Raw genomic sequence first — 22,219 nt, forward strand, 5'->3', positions numbered from 1 at the left:
CAATTGAACTGATGCCATTAAACCCCATGAAGAGTATGGCTATAGCAAAAATGTGCACTTTGATAACATGTCAATATGACAGATCCTTTAAGCTTGTATCTGGCACTAAAGCCAGGTACACACCTGATTTATGTCCTATATAGAAGTCAATGAACCCATAAGTAATCAGTTGTATACATCAGCATCAAATGAAGTTGAATACATACTATATGAAAGATAGCCATGCTTCCATTGCTAAATATTTACTAACTGTGCAATTTTAATCTTTCTATGCATAAGATGCAATTCTTACACTATCTTCTTTCCCTTAGTATTTGTAGATACTGTAGTCAAATCTTTCTTTTAGTTTAAAGGGTAACTTCACTTTCGTGGGGAAAAAAATAGCAAAGAAAAAAAGAATAATATAGCACATATAATTGTGACACTAATCATATTGTAATTGAATGTTATTAAAAATGACCTTTCCTTTTCAATCTGCAGCCTCGGTAATTTTCTGAGAATGCATTGCAATACCTGGAGTTGTTCTGTATACAGAGTGTGTACTGACCACTCCCCAGAAACATAATTTCCTGCTTGTGTGATTGGCTCACCAATTTCCCCAGAAGTCTGCCTAAGATACAAGTCTGATTTCAGGCATCCCCTGCAACAACAAATTTCCTTTTTTGAGGGATACTTTAAATAGGAGCACATCTAAAGGGATGCAGGCCCAGCAGATTTCCTCATTAGTGTCCCGCAGCTGCTCACCATTACAGTTAATTATGAAACCATTCCCATTAGACCTACTCAGAACAGAGGCACAGACAAACACACATGGGTTTCTTCACAATAACAAAAAGTAGGTTTGCAACAAAGGTTGTTATAATCCTTGCAATCTACATAGATCCCCCAGAGGGGAATGTTTTTTTCTCAACAAAAGTATAGTTACTCCTTAAGGCTGCATTCACACCTGAGCGTAGGGCGTTCGGTCGTTTTTTCGGGCGTTTTTTTTCGCGCGTATTCATGCTTATTTGCGCGTTTGCATACAGCGTCGTGCGACGTTTTTGTACTTCGGCGTTTCTTATTTTAGCCAATAGGAAAAATTATCATCTTTTCATCACTTGTTGCTATGTTGGTAGATTTTTTTTAATCTTCTGCCTGGGCGACAAGTTCCATTGATTAAAGCAACGAAACGCCCATAGCAAACGCCCGTTGTCGCGCGATACGCTCAATACGCGCGTTTCCCATTACTTTCTATGGGGGGAAAAAAACGCTCAAACGCCGCTGTCGCGCGATTCGCGCGACCAAAAAAGGTCCGGGACTTGTTTGAGCTTCGGGCGACAGGCGTTTGGGCGTTCAGGCGTTCAGGTGTGAACAGTCACCATAGGGAATAATGTTAATTCTCCCCTCTGGCGTTTGTGAGCAGTGCGCTTCAGGCGTAAAAACGCCTAGGTGTGAATGGGGCCTTAGACAGTCTTTAGATTTAGATGGACTTTGCGTACCTGACTAATAAATGAAAGCCTAAATCCAGCAAACACTTTTAAGCAGTTAGAGCAACAATTTTTTTTCTTTTTAGAATAAAAGATTTAAGGGTTAAGTTTGCCTTTGTCATAAAGTGTACCATGTGGTCAAGGGGCCCAGTAGTTCTAAGATCTCGAAGCAGATTACGAAATCGGTGCTTAGTTTAAAAACCATACCTGTAGGCCATTGGCGTTTCCCTGGATCCTGGTCGAAAAACTACCAGTATAAGAGATCAGCCACACCTGCCTAGGATCTGGGAGGCACACGTACGAGGGATACATCACAAGAATGAGGCCTCGTACACACGACCGAGGAACTCGCCGGAAAATACACATCGTTTTCCTCGATGAGTTCCTTGTTAGGCTTGTCGAGAAACTTGATAAGCTTTCTTTGCGTACACACTGTCAAGACCAAATCTCCTCGTTCTCAAACGCGGTGACGTACAACACATACAACGGCAGGGGAAGTTCGATTCCACTGGCACAACCCTTGGGGCTGATTTTGCTAATCTCATGTTACTGCGTGTTAAGTAAATGTTTGGTAAGAGACGATTTGCACTTTTCAGTCTGTTACAGCGTGACAAATGTGCTATCTCCATTACAAACGCTACTTTTACCGAAGGTGCGCTCCCCTCTCATACTTTATTCTAGGCATGCGCGGGTTTCTAAGCATACACACGATCGTGTTTCTCTTCGAAAACCAGCCCGACGAGGAACACGACGAGGAAATTGAGACTACCGTTGAGGAAAAAGAGAACTTGTCCTTGTTTCTCGACAGTTTTCTCAATGAAAAGCATACACGCGACCGTTTTCCTTGGCAAAAAAGCTCTGCCACCAAGTTTTTTGATGGATTCTGTCGAGCAAAACGGTCGTGTGTACGAGGCCTCAGCCTCGTCCCTCTTTTAGGACTCTTGCTTGTGCAATGCCCTTTCTCTCCCACATCACAGCAGCACTGAGCTCATCCCTGTCAGCTCTAAATTAGGTCTAAATTAGACAGATTATTATATATAAAATAGGATATTTATTTAGGCATTTGTATGCTTACCTTTGTTTCCTCGTGAAATTTATAATCTCATGACATCAAAATAAACAGTGTTTTCCTGTCAACCCTTGGCCTAGGTCATGCTGTTTAACAATATACTCATAGATGAATGATAGATAGATTTGTTCACCTGTCTGTCTAATTGTACATAGAAAAGTGAAAGAGTGCTGAGATCCTGGCTATGCAGACCTAAAACTAGTAAGAGGTGTCAAAGCTTTGTAAAAAAAAAAAAAAAATACTAACCTCCAAGGTCCTTTGGTCAACACTTTCTATTTGTACTTAGTTTAAATGTCTGTGCTTTTGTTAGAGATACTATTAGTGATTCTTGTACTTTTGCTGTGCTTTGTTTATGGATTTTGTTACCCTATACCAAAATTGGACACACCTTGGTAATCAGAATGCACAATGTTGGTTTGCCTTATGCGTTCGTATCTCATGTTATCATAATTTTCGCAGTCTTTTTTTTTTACTTTGATAATTTCTTAATTTTACAAAATTACCACACACCTGCCATATTTGTTTGCCATTTTTCAAAATGATTGAAAAAAAAATGGATCTAACACTTCACACACAATAAAAGAAAAATAGACACATCGAAAGTGATCATAGGAGAATACCACATACATTCAAGCTTGATCCTATAAAATGAGTTCTGCCTCTTTTCCGTGGTATTCTGAATGATATCCCCTTTGATCAGAATTTTGGTTGCATATGTGCGAAAACAATACCATGCATTTGCAATCACTGAACAGTTGGATTTTTTTTTTAAAACAGTCATATTTGGAAATATGTATGAGAAAGTGTAACATGTATCTGCCTAAAAAAGTGAGATGTTCCTTCATGCATTGCGGCTCACTGCTGATGCCTATTGTCCGTGTACTTGTCTTTAGTCTATAAAAATTTGAATCAGACTATATATGTACACCAATTTTTATATCCAGCAATAAGTGATCATGTTTGGCAGTCACAATTAATTTATGGCATTCTGGTAAGAATGAAGAGATGGTTGTTGATGATCCAGTCTTTCAAATGTAAAAACGAATGGAAACCTGTACTGGTAGAAATGCATAGGCTGCCACTTCTGATCTCTCATTAGAATTCTAGTAAGCTGGCGGTCATACAAAACTGATTGTTTCAAAAGTTTCCGATCTACGTCGTAGACTAAGTATGGATTTTAGGAGTTTTGACTTCACTATCTACGTACATGTTCCTGGTCAGTAACTCAGAACGTACTAATCCAGAGACAGACAGACAACTATTTTTTTTCAGAATAAGGTCAATCATGGCAGCTTTGTACTTTTCTCAGCAAAGGTTTCTTTTAAATGATGATGTTGAGTGGTCACAAAAGGCCAGGTGACAGGATATCCAAGTTTCTCTAGTGTAAACTTTCTTCTGAGTTTGCTTTTAACAACGTGATGTAATGTAGGACAGAAGTTAAATTTTCTTTGAATATTGTGTCTTAATTAGGAGTGGAGATGCTGAACTGATGAATTTTCGTCATCTTGACCTTTGTCCTTGGATTCTCTATATGCCCCAATGAAGGAACCATCCTCGTTGAAGTTACTGTGTTCACCATCACTGTACTGAACAAGGCTGTCCACACTGTCTAAGGTTTTAGTGTCTAGGCTTAGTGAATCCATACTTCCATTCAATGCTTTCTTATCACTGCAATATAGAGAAGACAAAGTTATATGTAAATCCAATCACTATCATCCTATATATTTGTCAACATATTAATGTAATTTTCAGTAAATTTTCATCAAAATAATGCCTATTGTTTTAATCATGAAGGTCCTTGTTCAGACCCACATTTAGGGTGACAACATTCTATTTTATCCTGTTGTGTTTATCCTTTATATTCTGCTATATATAGATGCTTAGCTATATCTATATATATATATATATATATATATATATATATATATATATAGACCCATGATTAAGTCACGTGACCAGTGACGCAACGCGTGGGGGAGGAGCTTGAGTGACGGGACGCACAGATGTGCCGAATGAGGAATCCGAGGAACTGAGCTGCATACACGCTGTTTAAAAACCGAGGATTCGTGAGTGATACTACTGCAAATTGCCTGGTTTCCTTTGCATAAGCAGTATTATGCTATGTCGTTTCTCCTTTCCTTTCATGTCATATGCCTTGTGAACATCTGAATGCTGGTGGAGTGGTCGCACTGGTTTGATCTCTGACAGTTTTATCAGCACATTGAGTGTTATCAGCACATTCACCCAAGACACAGTGTTTGTGTGGTGGTGGAGATTACAGCTGTTTGGATCTTCTGACAGCAGTGTAGGACTGGCGATCATTAACATTAGGGTTGTCCCGATACCACTTTTTTAGGACTGAGTACAAGTACCGATACTTTTTTTCAAGTACTCGCCGATACCGAATACCGATACTTTTTTTTTAAATGTGTCCCCAAATGCAGCCATGTCCCCCCACAAATGCAGCCATGTCCCCCCACAAATGCAGCCATGTCCCCCCAGAGATGCAGCCATGTCTCCCCCCATATCCAGCCATGTCCCCCCATATGCAGGCATGTCTCCCCCCATATCCAGCCATGTCCCCCCATATGCAGCCATGTTCCCCCCCATATCCAGCCATGTCCCTCCATATCCAGCCATGTCCCCCCCATGCAGCCATGTCCCCCCATATGCAGGCATGTCTCCCCCCATATCCAGCCATGTCCCCCATATGCAGCCATGTCTCCCCCCCATATGCAGCCATGCCTCCCCCATATCCAGCCATGTCCCCCATATGCAGCCATGTCCCCCCCCCATATGCAGCCATGTCCCCCATATGCAGCTATGTCTCCCCCCATATCCAGCCATGTCCCCCCCTATGCAACCATGTCTCCCCCCCATATCCAGCCATGTCCCCCATATGCAGCCATGTCTCCCCCCATATCCAGCCATGTCCCCCTTACCTGCATCCCGCTGCCGCCGACTGGTTAATACGCGCGGGGAACATTACAGCTTTCATTTGAATAGCTGTAATGATTTGTGCCGCGTATAGACACTCCCCCTTGCTCGGGATTGGACAGTTCACCCGAGCAAGGGGGAGTGTCTATACGCGGCGCGAATCATTACAGCTATTCAAATGAAAGCTGTAATGTTCCCCGCGCGTATTAAACAGTCGGCGGCAGCGGGGATGCGGCGCAACGGTGGCCGGGGGGGCTGGAGTATTCTATTTCGGTATCGGGGGTATTTGCGGGAGTACGAGTACTCCCGCAAATACTTGGAATCGGTCCCGATACCGATACTAGTATCGGTATCGGGACAACCCTAATTAACATGAACTGTTAACCCTTTGTTTTATCATAAGGCTCTCTCTCCCCACATAATACTGATGCAACTCATCAAATAATTAGTTGATTCTAGCGCAACATTTATTTATCTAATTATATATATATATATATATATATATATATATATATATATATATATATATATATATATAGTATATATATATCTCTCTCTTATATATACCGGTACATACATATATACACACATACAGTCATGGCCAAAAATATTGTACCCCTGCATTTCTGTCACCACTTGCCTAGAAAATTGTTGCAATTACAAATGTTTAAGCATTCTCATGTTTATTTCTTAAAAGTGGAGAAACAAAACACGCAAACCTCCAAAAATGGACTGGACAAAATTATTGACACCTTCTCAAAATTGTAAGAAATAATCACATTCCAAGTGTGTCATGCTCCTGTAATTTGTAATTAAACTCACCTGTATCAATTAACAGGTGCTGACAATATAGAAATCACAACAGCAACCAGTTAAAATGGTGAAAAATGTTCTCAACCTTTCTATTGTGTGTATGTGTGCCACAGGGAGCATGGAGAAGAGAAAGAGCAGCAAATAATTATCTAAGGATTTGAGAACAAAAATTGTGGAAAAACATGTACAATCTTAAGGTTACAAGTCCATCTACAGAGATCTTCTTATTCCTGTGTCCACTGTGCGCAACATTGTCAAGAAGTTTACAGCCCATGGCACTGTAGCTAATCTCCCTGGACATGTACAAAAGAGAAAAATGTATCAAAGATTGCAAGGAAAGATTGTTTGAATGATGGATAGATAACCTCGATGAACTTCTAGACCTTCAGGCACAGGGTACAACTGTGTCAGCTTGCACTACATCACCTTCTGAATGAAAAGTGACGCAATGGTAAGAGACCCAGGAGGACCCACTGCTGACACAGAAACATAAAAAAGCAGATTGGAGTTTGAAAAAACTTACCTGAGGACAAAATCTTTTTGGGAGAATGTGCTGTGGACAGACGAAACAAAGTTGAAAAAAGACACAAGTCCATCAAGTTCAACCACGAAAAAATAAAATAAAATACAATGTCATATACACAAACCTATACCCACAGTTGATCCAGTGGAGGGTGAAAAACCCCAGCAAAGCATGCTCCTATTTGCTACAGCATCGAAAAAATTTTTTTCCTGATCCCCCCGAGAGGCAATCGGATTTTCCCTACTTTTCTCAGAAAAAGAAATGAGGCCTTAAGCCTAGGTTCACATTGGAGCGATTTGTCATGCGATTTCAGAGATCAAAATGCATGACAAGTGACAGCCTATTGGAGGCAATGGCACTGTTCCAATCAGTGCGACACCGATTTTGTGGTGCCGCACCGATTTGCAAATGTAGTTCCTGCACTACTTTTGCCAATTTCAGGTGCGATTTTAATAGATATCTATGTATGAAGCCACACAGATGTCTATCAAGTAGCACCTGAAATTGCGCTGACCTTGCTACTTTGAAATCGCACTACTTCAAGTGAAGTAGCGCAATTTCAAAGTAGCATCAATGTGAACCAGGGCTTAAAGAAAAGAATACAGTCCCTACAGTCAAACATGGTGGAGGTTTACTGATGTTTTGGGATTGCTTTGCTGCTTCAGGCACTGGATGTCTTGACCGTGTGCATGGCATTATGAAATCTGAAGACTACCAAAGAATTCCAGGGTGCAATGCAGGGCCCAGTGTCAGAAAGTCTGGTCTACATCAGAGCTCATGGGTCTTACACAGAGCTTTTGTTCTCAGAAAATAGGTGCAGGAACTCAACCACGACCCGTTCAGATTTCACAAACAGTAGAAGGGTCTTAAAGGGGCATTAAATACCAGGATTGCATTAAATAGAGAGTACAGAGTTCAGGGGGGTTACACACAGAGTGCAGAGCTGTCACTTGTAAACACAGAAACCAGACTTCTGCATTTACAAGTGATTGTGGTGAGCACAGGCACCAAAGGGTCTGAGCCAGAGGTGGTGGAACTGAGTTCCCCCAAATTCCCCCTTACAGCAAGACAATGACCCAAATCACATGTCAAAAATCACCCAGAAATAGTTTAAAACAAAGCGGTGGAGAGTACTGAACTGGCCAGCAATGAGAGATCTCAAAACAACAGTTTGGAAAAGGAACCCTTCAAATCGTAGAGATCTTCAGCAGTTGGCGAAACAATAGTGGTCCAAAATTCCAATAGATAGTTGTAAGACACTCATTGATTGTTACAGGAAGCGATTCATTTAAAAAAAATTCCCCAAGGGGTATGCTACCAAATATTAAATTGAGGGTGCCAATAATTTTGTCCAGTCCATTTATGGAGTTTTGCGTGGAATGTGTCGGATTTGGGTTTTTGTTTCTCTGCTTTTTTTTGTGTCATACCAATATAAACAAAAATAAACATGAGAATGCCTAAACATTTGTAATTGCAACAGTTTTCTAGGTGACAGAAATGCAGGGTGACAGAAATGAAGGGGGGCTAATATTTTTGGCCATGACTGTATATACATACTGTCGGAACTATTGGGGTTAAAATAATATATATAGGCCTGTATATCTTATATTATTCATTGAACATAAGAGAAGCCATTTTCCCTTTAAAGTTACATCGAAGTTCATGATTGCTCAAGACTGTCTTACAAGAAGACTGTGCAAATCTTGCCTGTACCATCTTTCCAGGTTATAAATTAACCTCCCTGGCGGTATGATTATTTCAGAAAAAAGGTGCTGAAAGCGGTACCATTATTTGCAAGGAAATTTGGCGTTTTATACTGTAGGCCTGTAATTCTTAGGAATAACTCACTTAAATCGTAGGCATCCCGGGTATGAAATTTTTTTAAAAACAAAATTATAAATTATAATATAATAAATAATTATAAATAATTATAACAAATAATAATATAATTATAATAAAAATTATTCAATAATGTAATCAACTCAAAATCACTGCCTGTGGATTCAGCGAGGCGAATACCGCCAAGGGGGTTAAAGGTTTGAACACTTAGTAAAATAAACAAGATAAGGGATCCATGAGCTTACAGACCTAATTGGTATTTCCAGAATAAGCTACGAAACAAGAGGGCTTATTCACAAATTAAGCTATTGTATTATATATTTTAAATAATATTTTTTCTTTCATAATATGTGTATAATGTATCTGTTTTAATATTCAAAAACCCATTAATGCATATATATTATTATGATAAATATTGCAAACATGGTATTCTATTAGTGAGAATGTTCACGAATAACTGTTATGCTTATCGCTAGAATCATGACTTCAGTTTCAAGGAATTTAACAACCCCCCGCTAATTGTGTGGGGGTATACTTTCTCACATACATATATTTAAACAGGAGACGAGATGAAAACAACATTAATAGTCATTTCTTATACAACACTGCCTCTGGAGGTTGAAAATAGTAATTATTCAAGATGGCCACCAGACTTGGTTGTCATGGTAACATAGAAACACACTGTCATCTTACATCATCCATTCACAGTAATGACACACACACCCACTTTTTGAATGGGATAAAAGTAGCTACCCATAGCTGGAATGGGGTCGCTAAATTCTGAAAGGCAAGGAGATGCTTGGCTAAAGGAGATCTCGGAGGAGTCTTGTAAGATGAGAGGAGGAGGAGATAATGGAGAGATGTAGGAATGTTGAAAGAAGTCCTGTGGGACTCATCATTCTGATACTTCTCAAAAACAAAGTTTCTTAGACTACTGGTAAAGTATTGGTAAAGTATTAATCTTATATATTAATCTTTTTATGTGTACCTTTTTGGTAATTGAATTGTTTTTGCATATACATTACTAAAACCATTTAAATATATGGCAGAGCAAATTGGAGTTGTATTATTTTTAACTGCAGTATGAAATACTTATATTCCAAATATTAAGAGACATACACAGTTTTGTTTGTCTCTAAAAAGCTAAATACAATGGGGCAGATCCACAAAGAAAGTACGCCGGCGTATCTATTGATACGCCGGCGTACTTTCAAATTTCCCGCGTCGTATCTTTGTTTTGAATCCTCAAAACAAGATACGACGGCATCTGGGTTAGATCCGACAGGCGTCTTCGTACGCCTTCGGATCTTAGATGCAATTCTTCGGCGTCCGCTGGGTGGCGTTCCCGTCGTAATCCGCGTTGAGTATGCAAATTAGCTATTTCCGACGATCCACGAACGTACGAGCGGCCGTCGCATTCTTTTACGTCGTTTCTGTTCGGCTTTTTACGGCATATAGTTAAAGCTGCTATCTGGTAGCGTACGCAATGTTAAGTATGGCCGTCGTTCCCGCGTCGAATTTGAAAAATTGTATTTCGTTTGCGTAAGTCGTCCATGAATGGGGCTGGACGCCATTTACGTTCACGTCAAAATCAATGACGTCCTTGCGACGTCATTTGGAGCAATGCACCCTGGGAGTTTTGACGGACGGGGCATGCGCTTCATTTAAATGAAACACGCCCCCTACTCGCCGCATTTGAATTCCGCGCCCTTACGCCGCAAGAGATACACTACGCCACCGTAACTTACGGCGCAAATTCTTTCTGGATTCAAAGATTTGCCAAGTACGTTACAGTGGCGTAGCGTATCTCAGATACAGAGGCGTCCCTAGGGGGGGGCCAGAGGGGGCCCTGACCCCCCCAACATCATGCTGTGCCCCACCATGTGCCCCCCCCCAAAAAAAATATTATTATTTTTTTGCAATTTTTGTATTTTGCTCCCCGAGAGGGAGAGCGTCCCCAGTCAGCTCTGCGGGAGATTCCTCCCCCTCCGTCTGCTCGCCGACACTGCATAATGCGAGCGCTCACACAACCAGATATTCTAGCCTGGACCGTGTTTAAGTGTGTGCACTGCAGACTGCAGTACACTGTAATCACTGAACTACATTATCTCCATCCCTTCTCTCCCCCCCATCTGTCTCCCTCCCCCTCTCCTGTTCTTTCAAAACATTCACAATTTACTTTAAAGTGGAGTTCCACCCATAAATATAACATTACATCAGTAGTTTTAAAAAAATGTCATTAGTCCTTTACGGAAATTTTTTTTTTTTTTAGATGCCTTCAAAGTGTTGTTGCTAGGCAGAATAGTTAATCTTCCCACTTCCTGCACCTAGGTGCTTAATGCTTCCTAACCTACACCGCACAGACTCCTGGGAATGTAGTGGGTGTAACTTTCCAGGAGTCTGTGCACTCCCCAGTCTCAAATAATCATGTGACTTGGACAGCACAGGTGCTGAAACCTGATCTGACACTGCTTGTGCAGCACTGAGCATGTGCGAGATCTGCAAGGCTGAAATCCAGGAAGTCATACAGTCTGGCTTCATGATGCCCACACTTAATATGGCCCCAGTCAATTTCTATTTTATAAAGTGTCTAAATGCTGTAACAACCTAACAAAACGGACCTTAGTCTACAGACTAACTTTACTAGAATACATTAAGCTTGTGTATTACAGGGGTATTTATATTTAAAAAGTGAAATTGTGGCCGGAACTCCGCTTTAACTTTCAGTTAGGCAGATAATATACGGTGCAAATTTCTTTCCTGCATCCACAAATTGCAGGAAAGAAACTTGCATGATTCCCCCATCAACAGACAGTGGTGACAGGGGAATATCCCTCCTGCCCAGCAATTATATTCTCCCGACAAACAGTGATTATCACCAGTGGCTATACAGCAACCACTAGTGATAATTATAAGAGAATCATCTTATTAATGGTTCAAATCTCAGCCAGTTTCTGCTGAACCAGCTGAGATTTCAACTGTCTATGGCTGGTCTTAGCTCTTAGGCAGCCCATACATTGATTAGCACTGTGGAGTGTCGGCTTCCTGGCAGGATTGGGCATGTGGGATTTCATACACACCCGAGCCCATCTCTATTGGTTATAGACAGTTGAGCTCCCTGCGGGTTGCTTAGCAGCAGTGGACCCTTCTCTGACATGCTGATCGGGATGCAGGTGATGCTCTTAGTCAAATCCTAGTCATAAATATCAGTGATTTTATTGATCAAAGCCCACACTTTACAGGCATAGAGCCCACATGGCTGCTGATCATATGGTTGATTATATTTATGTGGTTGTACTCTTGATGCTAATAAATACTGTGTTTATTAGATCTGACTGGGAGCATTACCTGTATCACATGCCGATCAGCATGTCAACAGAGAAGGTTATACAGCATTACTGCTGCTAGGTGACCAGCTGGGGGCTCGGCTCTCTATAACCAATAGTGCCAGCCTTCCCCTGCATGCACCCATAATGTCACCAGCACTAGGTCCTAATAGACTGCCGCCGCTGCCAAGGAGACAGACGCCAGACCAGCGCTGTAAATAGCAGGGACAGGACAGCTGGGGATCCCCACTGTGGCAGAACACCAGGGCTCGGTGGCAAGACAACCTTTGCAACAATGATAGTTCTCCCACTGCTTTGGACCCTTATATTTTCTTGGTGTGCTGGTGACATATATCTCTTGTTTTCTGGGGGGCCCCAGTATAGTAGGAAGGGAGCTCACTGCAGAACATGTGAAAGGGCCCATAGTGGGATTGTAGTAAAGGGCCCCAGGATAAATATATATAATTGCATTTTATAGTTGGCCCCCCTACTTTTGTCCCTGTCCCCCCATGTGCCCCCCATAAATATGAAAGCTGGAGACGCCACTGCTCAGATACGCTGCGCGGGTGCAGATCTTTGTGAATCTGCCCCAATGTCTGTACAATGGTTTTGTCATGATATGTGTCTAAAATAGATTCATTCTAAATCTAAAATAAGTGTTGATTAAATTATCAAGCCACATGCATGGTATAACATTTTGTCTGTGCATGTTTAAAGTTTAAGTTAGAAGATCTGTTTGTTTTGAGAAGGAATCATCACCGTACTAAAGTAAACACGAATTGTTTACACAAGTCTGTGGAGTCACGGAAAGCTATTCACTAAAGTTACCAAGTCTAAAATTTAACAAGTATCATTCAAGTATTGAAATGTGGTATTTTGTAATAAGAGCTTGCGTAGAAATGTGAATATTATCTGTATCATCATTTATCTTTGATAATAGAAGTATATCCATTTATTTGTATTATCACGAAATATAACTGATATTAATTTGCACTGTATTTTAAGTAAATAAATATATATATTTTAAGCATATCATGTGTGTCACTTTTCTTCAAAATAGCATGGACAAACAAACTTGAATTTCTTGTTTGTATTTGTGGAAAAATATAAAATCTCCCAAAACAAAGATTTGCATAATTTCATAACTACAATACTGTTTTATTATTTCAGTATAAACATTTTGACAGCATATATGGGTACGCTCGGCGGGAAGGGGATAAGAACACAGAAGCCAGCTATAGTGTTTGACCACCTGCATTAGGGGTAATCGTGACATTATCACAAGCCTTTAACAAGAACATTTTTCTGTGAAGATAGACTCTACACAGGCTTGTTTATTTGTTGAGAAGATTTGCAAATTGGCACACCAAGTGCAGGAACTGTTTGTGTAAACTCATCTCCATCAGTAACACAGGAACCAAAGCCCAAAGGTAACCCGCCTGACCATTTTTCTGGTGATCCCCATATGTTTTCCAACTTTAAAAATAGTTATATGCTATCCTTTAAGCTTAAGCCACACTCTTCTGGTTCTGAAGCACAGCGGATTAACCTGATTATTACATGGTTGCAGGGGGACCCCAGTCTTGGGCTTTTTAGTCTCCCTGCAGATGACATAGCCCAAGGGTCAGTCAAAGCATTCTTCAAGGACCTGGGCTTATTCTATGATGATCCCGACACTGCCCACACTGCTGAACAATACTGTTCTGTGTTCCGCTACTTGGCATCTGACTCCGGGTGGAATGACCCAGCTCTAAGAAGTCATTTCAGGTTAGGCTTATCAGACTCCATCAACGACTCCTTAGTACACTACCCTGAACCAAAGTCATTGAATTAAGCCATTCAAATAACCATTCCTATAAACAGTCATTTACAGGAAAGGCGTACAGAGAGGTTTGTTTCTTTGCCCCTAATACACTGCCCACTTCTCCATCAGACCTTCCTGAGCCCTCTCAACCTCTCCAGGAGGAGGAGCCCATGCAAATTGGCGCTACTCATATGTCTTCTGGGGAAAAGGTTAGAAAATCCCAGGGACTCTGCTTATACTGTGGCGACCGTGGCCACTTTGTCACAAGCTGCTCCAAAAAGCTGGGAAACAGCAAGTCTAGTGCGGGTGGGTCCAAACTTTTTTTAAGAAGTTCCATCCATCCATTGCCTCATTCTGCCGGTGGGGCCTTCAACTTTTTCTTCAAGCCACTCTGCATCCAGCTTGCCGCCAGTGACATGTCACCTGCTATTCAGCCTGACTTTATTCGTTCTCTGTCTACTGTCCAGTTTGGTGCCATAGATTCTCTGCCTGCTACCCAACCTGACCTTGCTGATCCCCTGAACTTTGCCCAGCCTTATGGTCCTGTGCTGGATGTCCAGACTGTCTCTAAGAGTCTGGGGGTCCCTCCTCAGAGGGGGGTAATGTCAGGAGCATGTAAATGCTCCTGTTCATGACAGCTGCTGGTCTCTTTCCAGCTTCCTGGTTTTGGCTATGATGCATCCCTGTCTGCCTGTCCACCTGCAAGGTGATTAATGTGGCCAGTCTCTGGGTAGAGACCAAACCTGATTAAAGGCAGCCAAGCCTGCAGTCTCATGCTTGTGATATTGCGTTTTTTTAATATGTATTCCAAGCTCCCTGTTTGTCTGCCCTGCACTGCTAGATTTAATTTCCTTGTTGATGACCTTCCGATCCGATATCGACTACTCTCTGAACTCTGCCTGCCTTTTGACTTCAGATTTGACCCTAACTATTCTGAACCTTGTCTGTCTTCTACCAAACCGCAAGTACCTCTGAGCTGTTTGCAACTGCCCCAGTGTGGTAGCCAGGCACTTGTAGCATTGTGTATAAGTTAAGGTGACCAGATTTTTTTAATGAAATCCGGGGACATATTTTTTCTTTACTAGTAATGGCAACAATCAGCGACCCCCTGTCCGTCGCCGCCCACCTCGCTGCCTCAAGTCTTACTTTTCAGGCCCCGGCTACTACTGGATGGGGAGCAGAGGAAGATCACTCCGCCAGGGAAGGCAAGGAGATAGGCAGGTGGCTGGCCAGGATTTGAGCCAAGGCAGAAGAACATACGAGTGAAACTGAAGAAATTTTCCCTCTGCTCCGACCAGCACATGATCATCAGAAGGGGGCTCAGATAATGGAAAAAATACAACCCCCCTATGTTAATGAGCACGGCGGAGCGGGGGGTGTAATTCTATTTTTTTTATTTTAATTCTGCACTGATTGTCTTTGAAATTGCCCCTGCCCCCTATTAAATTCAATCTGGGGACAAAACCAGGGACAGACTTGGTCCGGGGACAGTGTCCTCAATCAGGGGACTGTCCCCTGAAACTGGGGATGTCTGGTCACCCTAGTATAAGTCCTTGGGGCAACAGGTAGGCCTGCTTGCCTTATGGGAAAGGGGGCTGCAATAGGTGAAGCTAGCTAGATTATCTGACCACCTGCGTTAGGGGTAAGAGTGACAGTATGTCTGTCAGAAGCAGCCATAATTGATCCTCTACGCAGCTATATACTGTCGTCACTAGGAATCGAAGATAAACTTTGTAATCCACTGTATATTAGGCACTATGAGCACAAGGTCAAATAATTACCATGGTCAATATGTTCATAACAATTGCATAATAAAAACACACTTACCTGTAGTCATCAAAAAATTGTTCTTTCATAGACTGTACTTCAACTTCTGGGTGCAATTCTTCTTTTTCTTTTACTGAAAAGGAAATAAATGATGTCTGTCATCTGCATGTCATATTTGACCAGATTTCCCTTCATCCACATTTTGCTACCCAAGGCTACATTGTTCCTTTATTTTATTTTGGCCATTTTATATAGCACTGACACAGTATCACATTGCTTGCTTTTGTAGAAAAAAAATAAAAGAACCGTTTGCATCAGTCTGTAAAGGAAATATGGCCCTGTCATGTTTATACATGTACATACAACAAGGTCATATAGTTTGAAGCAAATTTATTTTGCAGTACGTTTAATGATTGTATGATGAAACACAAGGATAGCATGCAAACTCCGACGCAGCGTCCTTTATAGGAATTAAAACCCAGCACTCCAACATCACCCATTGAGATCACAAACAACAGTACCACTACTTGGACTAAAATTACAATATATTGTTTGGATCCCTACAGACTAAGACTGGGATGCCATTAAAGTTCATGTGCATGTAAAGACAGGCATCCCAATACTTTTGGTAATATAGTGTATGTACATATACTACTACCAGTATCTATTAAGGATAAAGGAAGGAAGGAAAATCTAGTGGCACTTTTGGCAATACAGTGTATGTTTGTAATTTATATTTTCCTTTAATATTTGACATTTTTAAAGATATTTTGTATTTACTTAATTGGTTTTTCTACACCACATGTGTCCTGTGAAAGCAGCTCCCATTTGACTGGTTTTCTAGTCAGCTTTTTACTTTTGTATTAATACATACTGTATGCTGCAGGGACCACACTGACTTTGTGAGTTTGCATATTTCTACAGCTTAAACCATTTTACCTCTTTATTAGCAACAAAAACTGACAGGGGTTCTAATTCTTCTCCACTGTATCCATCCCTCTGGATATTGCATTAGATAAAATACTGCATATTTTGATAAAAATTAAGCTTTTTTTTTGTGAATTGCAAACTTTTTTTTTAAATGCTTTGAGCTATTTTACCGCAAATTTTAAAGAGGAAAATACTGCTACATGAATGGAGCCCATTATCTGTAGTTTAACTGTTACCTGCATATTTTCCTCCCCTGTTTCTCTTCACAAAACAAGCAACAAGCATTAAGAGAGTTAGGAGAGCCACAGCACACATCAGTCCGATGAACCATCCTTGTGAAGACAGGCTGTGAGGTGCATTAGCGTAAGCTGCAATTAAAATAAATAGAAGAAAATTGAAATGCATAAATATATATTTATATTTGTATTGTTTAAAGTTGCAAAAAGGCTTTCTTCCCAACTCATTAAAGACAAAACATATTAGTAGACAACAAATTTTGCTATACAGGTTATGTGTTTCATTTGTTAGAGCTATCACATACTTTAACTGATCCCCAATATATATATATATATATATATATATATATATATATATATATATATATATATATATATATATATATATATATATATAAATGTCTCTGTGTAATGATGCCATTTTTTTATTTTCATTTATGTGAGACAATTCATCCAGGAAAATCCTAGGTATTGGACAGTGAGCATTTAACATTTATGAGCTCCATCTAACATCTATAAGCACAGCTAGTTGGTGGTCATTAGTTGTTGGATTCCCACATGGCCAGAAACAGAAAAAAAAAGGGCAGATTTATACTAAGCATGCATTATATCAGGGGTGCCATTTATAGCCTGTAACTGTACTTGTTCCTTTATCCATTGGCAGTATCCTTGCCTCCTTGGTGTGGATTTATAAGGGCTTCTAAATAGTAATGCTCTCTTCTCAATCACAACCGTGACTTTTTTCTTTCCTTTTACTTCTTCTTTGAGCTTTAGAGAAGTCGGTTTTGATAATATCTGGTTCACTGGAGCTGTCTTGAGCTATTTTTACCTTCTCTGAAGATACGCGATAAAGTACAGGAAAGCTCAATTAGGCTTCTAAGCTTAGCTTAGCCTTTTATGAAACTCAAAAGGAAAAGCTATGAACTTCTACTGAGATGGTTTGGGAGGAGATGCCCACCCATTATTAAGACGTCTTCTTGAAATGGAAACTAAACTTAGGAAATAAGGATAATAATGATAGGTATAGACATACAGTATGTATAGGACTGTTGTACAATTCTATTCTGTAAATGTATTTCTGGAAAAGACTGGAGGTGTTATATATAAAATGATTTTTAGCCGTCTATGACAGTAACTACTGAGATAAGACTGTCTATTGCTGGCCAAACACTGGCTGGTTCAAAAATTCGGAGAAAAACCATTCACTAGAACATTATTTCTTGTCATCAATGGGGTTGGTTTACTAAAGTCAAATAGACTGTGCACTTTGCAAAGTGCAGTTGCACTCTGCGTATGCAGTTGCTTCAGAGCTCAGTAAATGCAGTAAGGCTTTGCTTTGCAAAGAAGCCCCAATTACCTGCAAGAAAAATGTTAAAAAAACAGCATTTCGGCTTGCACATGACTGGATGATGGAAGTCAGCAGGGTTCTGCTCATATACTAAGCTCTGGAGCAATTTCTCTTGCAGAGTGCAGTCTTTTTGTGTTTAGTAAATCAACCCAATTGAGTCAACTAATTTGGTTTAAAGGCCCTTAAAATGTCGTCCAGACCTGTTATTTAAATGGAATCCAGATGTATTAAACAGGTTTCATTACAATATGTAACCACATTATCTACATTTAAGCAGGCCATAGACGGATCGCAATTCAGCCAGTTCAGCAGGAACCGGAAAAATTTTGATCCATCTATGGACAGGCTGATTGTACTAAAGTCGATCTATCAATTGACTTCAGTACAACCAGCGCAAAAACAATAATAATAATAGTAATAATAATAATGAATGATGAACATATGTGTATTAAACATATAAGGTTTGCTGATGCTACAATTTTTCCACTATTTGTGGTACAAGAGTCAAAATATATATAAATACGTAGCTGCGCCAATCCTAATATACAAAGTATATACTGTATTTATCGGCGCATAACGCGCACAGGGGTATAACACGCACCTACATTTTAAGAGGGAAGTTTCAGGATTTAAAATAAGGGTCAGTGCCCATCTGCAGCCTGATCAATGCCCATCTGCAGCACATCTCACCAATGCAGCCTGATCAATGTGGCATGATCAATGCCCATCTCATCATGCAGCCTTATCAATGCCCATCTCATCACGCAGCCTTATCAATGCCCATCTCATCACGCAGATTTATCAATGCCCCTTTTTAGCCTCAATGCAACCTCACCATCAATGCAGACTGGACAGAGCATAAAATCACAGAGCCGTCATCTCCTGTTCGGCTCTCACTCGTCACTGGCAGTCACACAGACACACACAGTCCCGCCTCCGGCATTGAACCAGCTCCTGTGATAGACAGAACACTGGTCCAATTCCAGTGACAGAGGCGGGACTGTGTGTGTGACATGGGAGCCGAACAGGAGATGATGACTCGTGAATTCCGGCTGTTCGGCTGCCAATCACACACACGAACAGTCCTGACTCAGCCACCGGCATTGGACCAGCTCCTGTGATAGACAGAACACTGGTCCAATGCCAGTGGTGGAGGCGGGACTGTGTGTGTGACGTGATAGCCGAACAGGAGATGACGGCTCGTGAATTCTGGCTGTGTTTGTCCCCCTTCTTACCTTCCAAGGTACACTATCGGCGTATATATCACACGCACCTGCGATTTGCCCCCTATTTTCAGGGGAAATAAGTGCATGTTATACGCCGATAAATACAGTAATCAATACATCCATCGATAATCAATCTATATTAAAAAGTGACTTTTCCAACCAATGTAGTGCTCACATCAATGTGTTCAATATACAGTATTCATTAATTATCAAAGAATTGTGCATATAAAGAGATTAAATATAAATAAAGTGATTCGGTACAAAAACTGATTCAGTACACAAAAGTCCCAGTGATGGCTCTATATAAATTAATCCCACATGTCAAATATAAATATAAATATAAATTTGTGCTTGAGAGATCCAAACCCGTGATTCACCACCACCTTCCAAAATTTGCACTCACCAGAAAGCAGTAATCAAAAAGCCTTAGTAATGTCTGGTTCAGTTGGTTCTCTATACAGGTAGACCAGAGATTTGCCCAGCAGATGCAGCAATATTCGTCTCATATGCCTCCGCCATTAACAATTCTTTGATTCTCATGAAAAAACAAACGGCCATCATTGCGCAATATTCCTCAGTTTAATTTTCTTTAAAAGTATTAAGAGATAGTTCACTCACATTTACTTGTGCCTATAGACCGGCATCAAGTCTATCCAGCGTTCCAAACAAAGCCTGTGCTCGCTGTTCCAAGGAAGACGGCGTGTGAGTCAAGCTTTGGTTTCTGTGCGGGTCAGGGGCTGGATGTGACTTCAGTGTCGCTCAACTACCCAACGCGTTTCGTCTAGATTATGCACTATCAGGAAGCGTGCAAATTTTGGAAGGTGGTGGTGACTCACGAGCATTTAGATCGTTCAAACACAAATTTATATTTGACACGTGAAATTAATTTATTAAGAACTATCACTGGGACTTTTGTGTACTGAATAATTTTTTGTATAGAATCACTTTATTTATATTTAATCACTTTGTATGGACAAGTCTTTGAGAATTATTGAATGTATTGAACACATTGATGTGAGCACTATATTCGTTGAAAAAGTCACTTTTTAATACAGGAATACCCCACTTAAAGCGGGGGTTCACCCAAAAATGTTTTTTTTAATTTTACACACATTAGAGCCAGCATAGTAAAGGCATTTACATTCAGCGTTTTTTCTCTCTCTGTACATACCTTTATATTCTGTTTTTGTCCAGGGCTTCCGGATTCCGATGACTGCAGGACTGGGCGTTCCTATCCTTCCGTTGGATGATTGACGGCTTGTGAAACAGGTGCCCTTTCGCACAACGCGCGTCACCAGATGTTGGGAAATAGCCGAGCTGCAAGTCGGGACTATACGGCGCCTGCGCAGTCAGCTCTACACGGCGGGCGCAGGTGCCGTATAGTGCCGACTCGCAGCTTGGCTATTTCCGGAAATCTGGTGACGCGCGTTGTGTGACAGGACACCTGTTTCACAAGCCGTCAATCATCGAACCGAAGGATAGGAACGCCCAGTCCCGCAGTCATCAGAACCCTGAGGCAGGGATAGGAACGCCCAGTCCCTGAGTCATCTGAACGCGGAAGCCCTGGACCAAATCAGAATATAAAGGTAAGTACGGAGAAAAAAAAAACCTGCCAAAAGTATATGCCCTTACTATGCTGCCTCTAATGTTAAAAAATCGTTTTTAGGGTGAACCTCCACTTTAAGTACGCAATGGGGTTTATTTACTAAAGCTGGAAAGCGCAAAATCAGGCTCACTTCTGCATAGAAACCAATGAGCTTCCAGGTTTTATTACCAGGCTTAATTGAACAAGCTGGTGTTAGAAGCTCATTGGTTTCTATGCAGAAGTGAGCCTGATTTTGCACTTTCTAGCTTTAGTAGATAAACCCCATTGTGTACCTAAAAGTGGGGTATCCCTGTAGAGATTGATTGAGTATTGATGGATGGATTGATTATATACTTTGTATATTAGGGTTGACGCAGCTACCATATATTCTCAGTAAAACCAGCCTGTTTGTTTTTTTCAGATGTTTCAAGATTTGAAACTTTCATAACAGCTCTGTCTTCACCCGTGTGCGGGAAAGCCACAGGTACACAGATGTGCAGGAGGGCTCTGCCGGGACCTGAAGTAAAAATAATTAAAATATAATATCCAATTGTGAGTGAGGGAGGGGGGAAGGCAAGGGAAAATACATTTTTATTTATTGTGAAGATCTGTTTTTATTGTAACCCTCTTTTAGAACCAACATGATCTTAAAACACCCATTTTCAGCTTTGTTTTTTTTCTTTTGACACCTTCAGGTTCTTAAAATTCACTTGATGTACCAATACAACTGTTATTGTAAATGGCTTGGGTTCTGGCATAACTCAAAAAAATACAATTTTAGACAAACCGTAAGACAACATGAAGAACAGTAAAACAAGAGTCCCAGCTAGAGTAAAACCAAGAGATGGTTCAACCAGCTATCATCTCCAAACTACTTATTAGTAACTTAGTGGATTCACATGTTCAAACTTTGGTAAAAACAGGTTAGTTCAGCAGCAAAAAAGGAGGAAATCAAAGCAAGATATTCTTGGCAATCTAACAGAGAACATGAAGCATAGCATTGAAAAAGCAACACAAACACATCACTAGACACATAACAAGCATCTGCACAAACCTATAGCGGGAACTTTGGCAGCAAAAGCAGGAGTGCGAGATGGGAAAAAAGGAATGCTAGAGAATCCTGGAAAAGAAATGAAAACCTTTGAGAAATGTTCTAAATGATATCAATTTGTACATTTTGTCTGCTTCATATGATGACACACAAGCAGAGAGTGATATTGTACAAGCAGTAATTCTGCATACAATGTTAGCGCCATCTAGTGGACTCTCTAGCTAAAAATGGAAAAATATATCTTAGTGACAATGGAGGCTTGGCTAGGAAGTACAGTAAAACCTTGGTTTGAGAGTAAC

At 40.7% G+C, this 22,219-nt stretch overlaps 1 protein-coding gene across 8 annotated transcripts in view; it reads right to left on the reverse strand.

Annotated features, from left to right (window-relative positions):
• Nucleotides 1-2,553: 2,553 nt before the first annotated feature.
• Nucleotides 2,554-22,219, reverse strand: part of LOC120945313 (neural cell adhesion molecule L1-like protein) — a 245,768-nt gene continuing 226,102 nt past the window's right edge. For 6 of the 8 annotated variants that reach the window (XM_040359405.1, XM_040359407.1, XM_040359408.1 and 3 more), the window contains 5 exons: nt 21,924-21,989; nt 16,711-16,842; nt 15,605-15,677; nt 6,809-6,838; nt 2,554-4,203 (listed from right to left, as the gene is read on the reverse strand). In XM_040359405.1, the coding sequence (XP_040215339.1) occupies nt 4,002-4,203; nt 6,809-6,838; nt 15,605-15,677; nt 16,711-16,842; nt 21,924-21,989 (503 nt within the window). In that variant the 3' untranslated portion in view covers nt 2,554-4,001. The remainder of the gene's footprint in view (nt 4,204-6,808; nt 6,839-15,604; nt 15,678-16,710; nt 16,843-21,923; nt 21,990-22,219) is intronic. The other 2 variants (XM_040359413.1, XM_040359412.1) reach the window with 2 other exon arrangements.

Source organism: Rana temporaria, chromosome 7 (assembly GCF_905171775.1).
Source record: "Rana temporaria chromosome 7, aRanTem1.1, whole genome shotgun sequence".
NCBI classification, from domain to species: domain Eukaryota; kingdom Metazoa; phylum Chordata; class Amphibia; order Anura; family Ranidae; genus Rana; species Rana temporaria.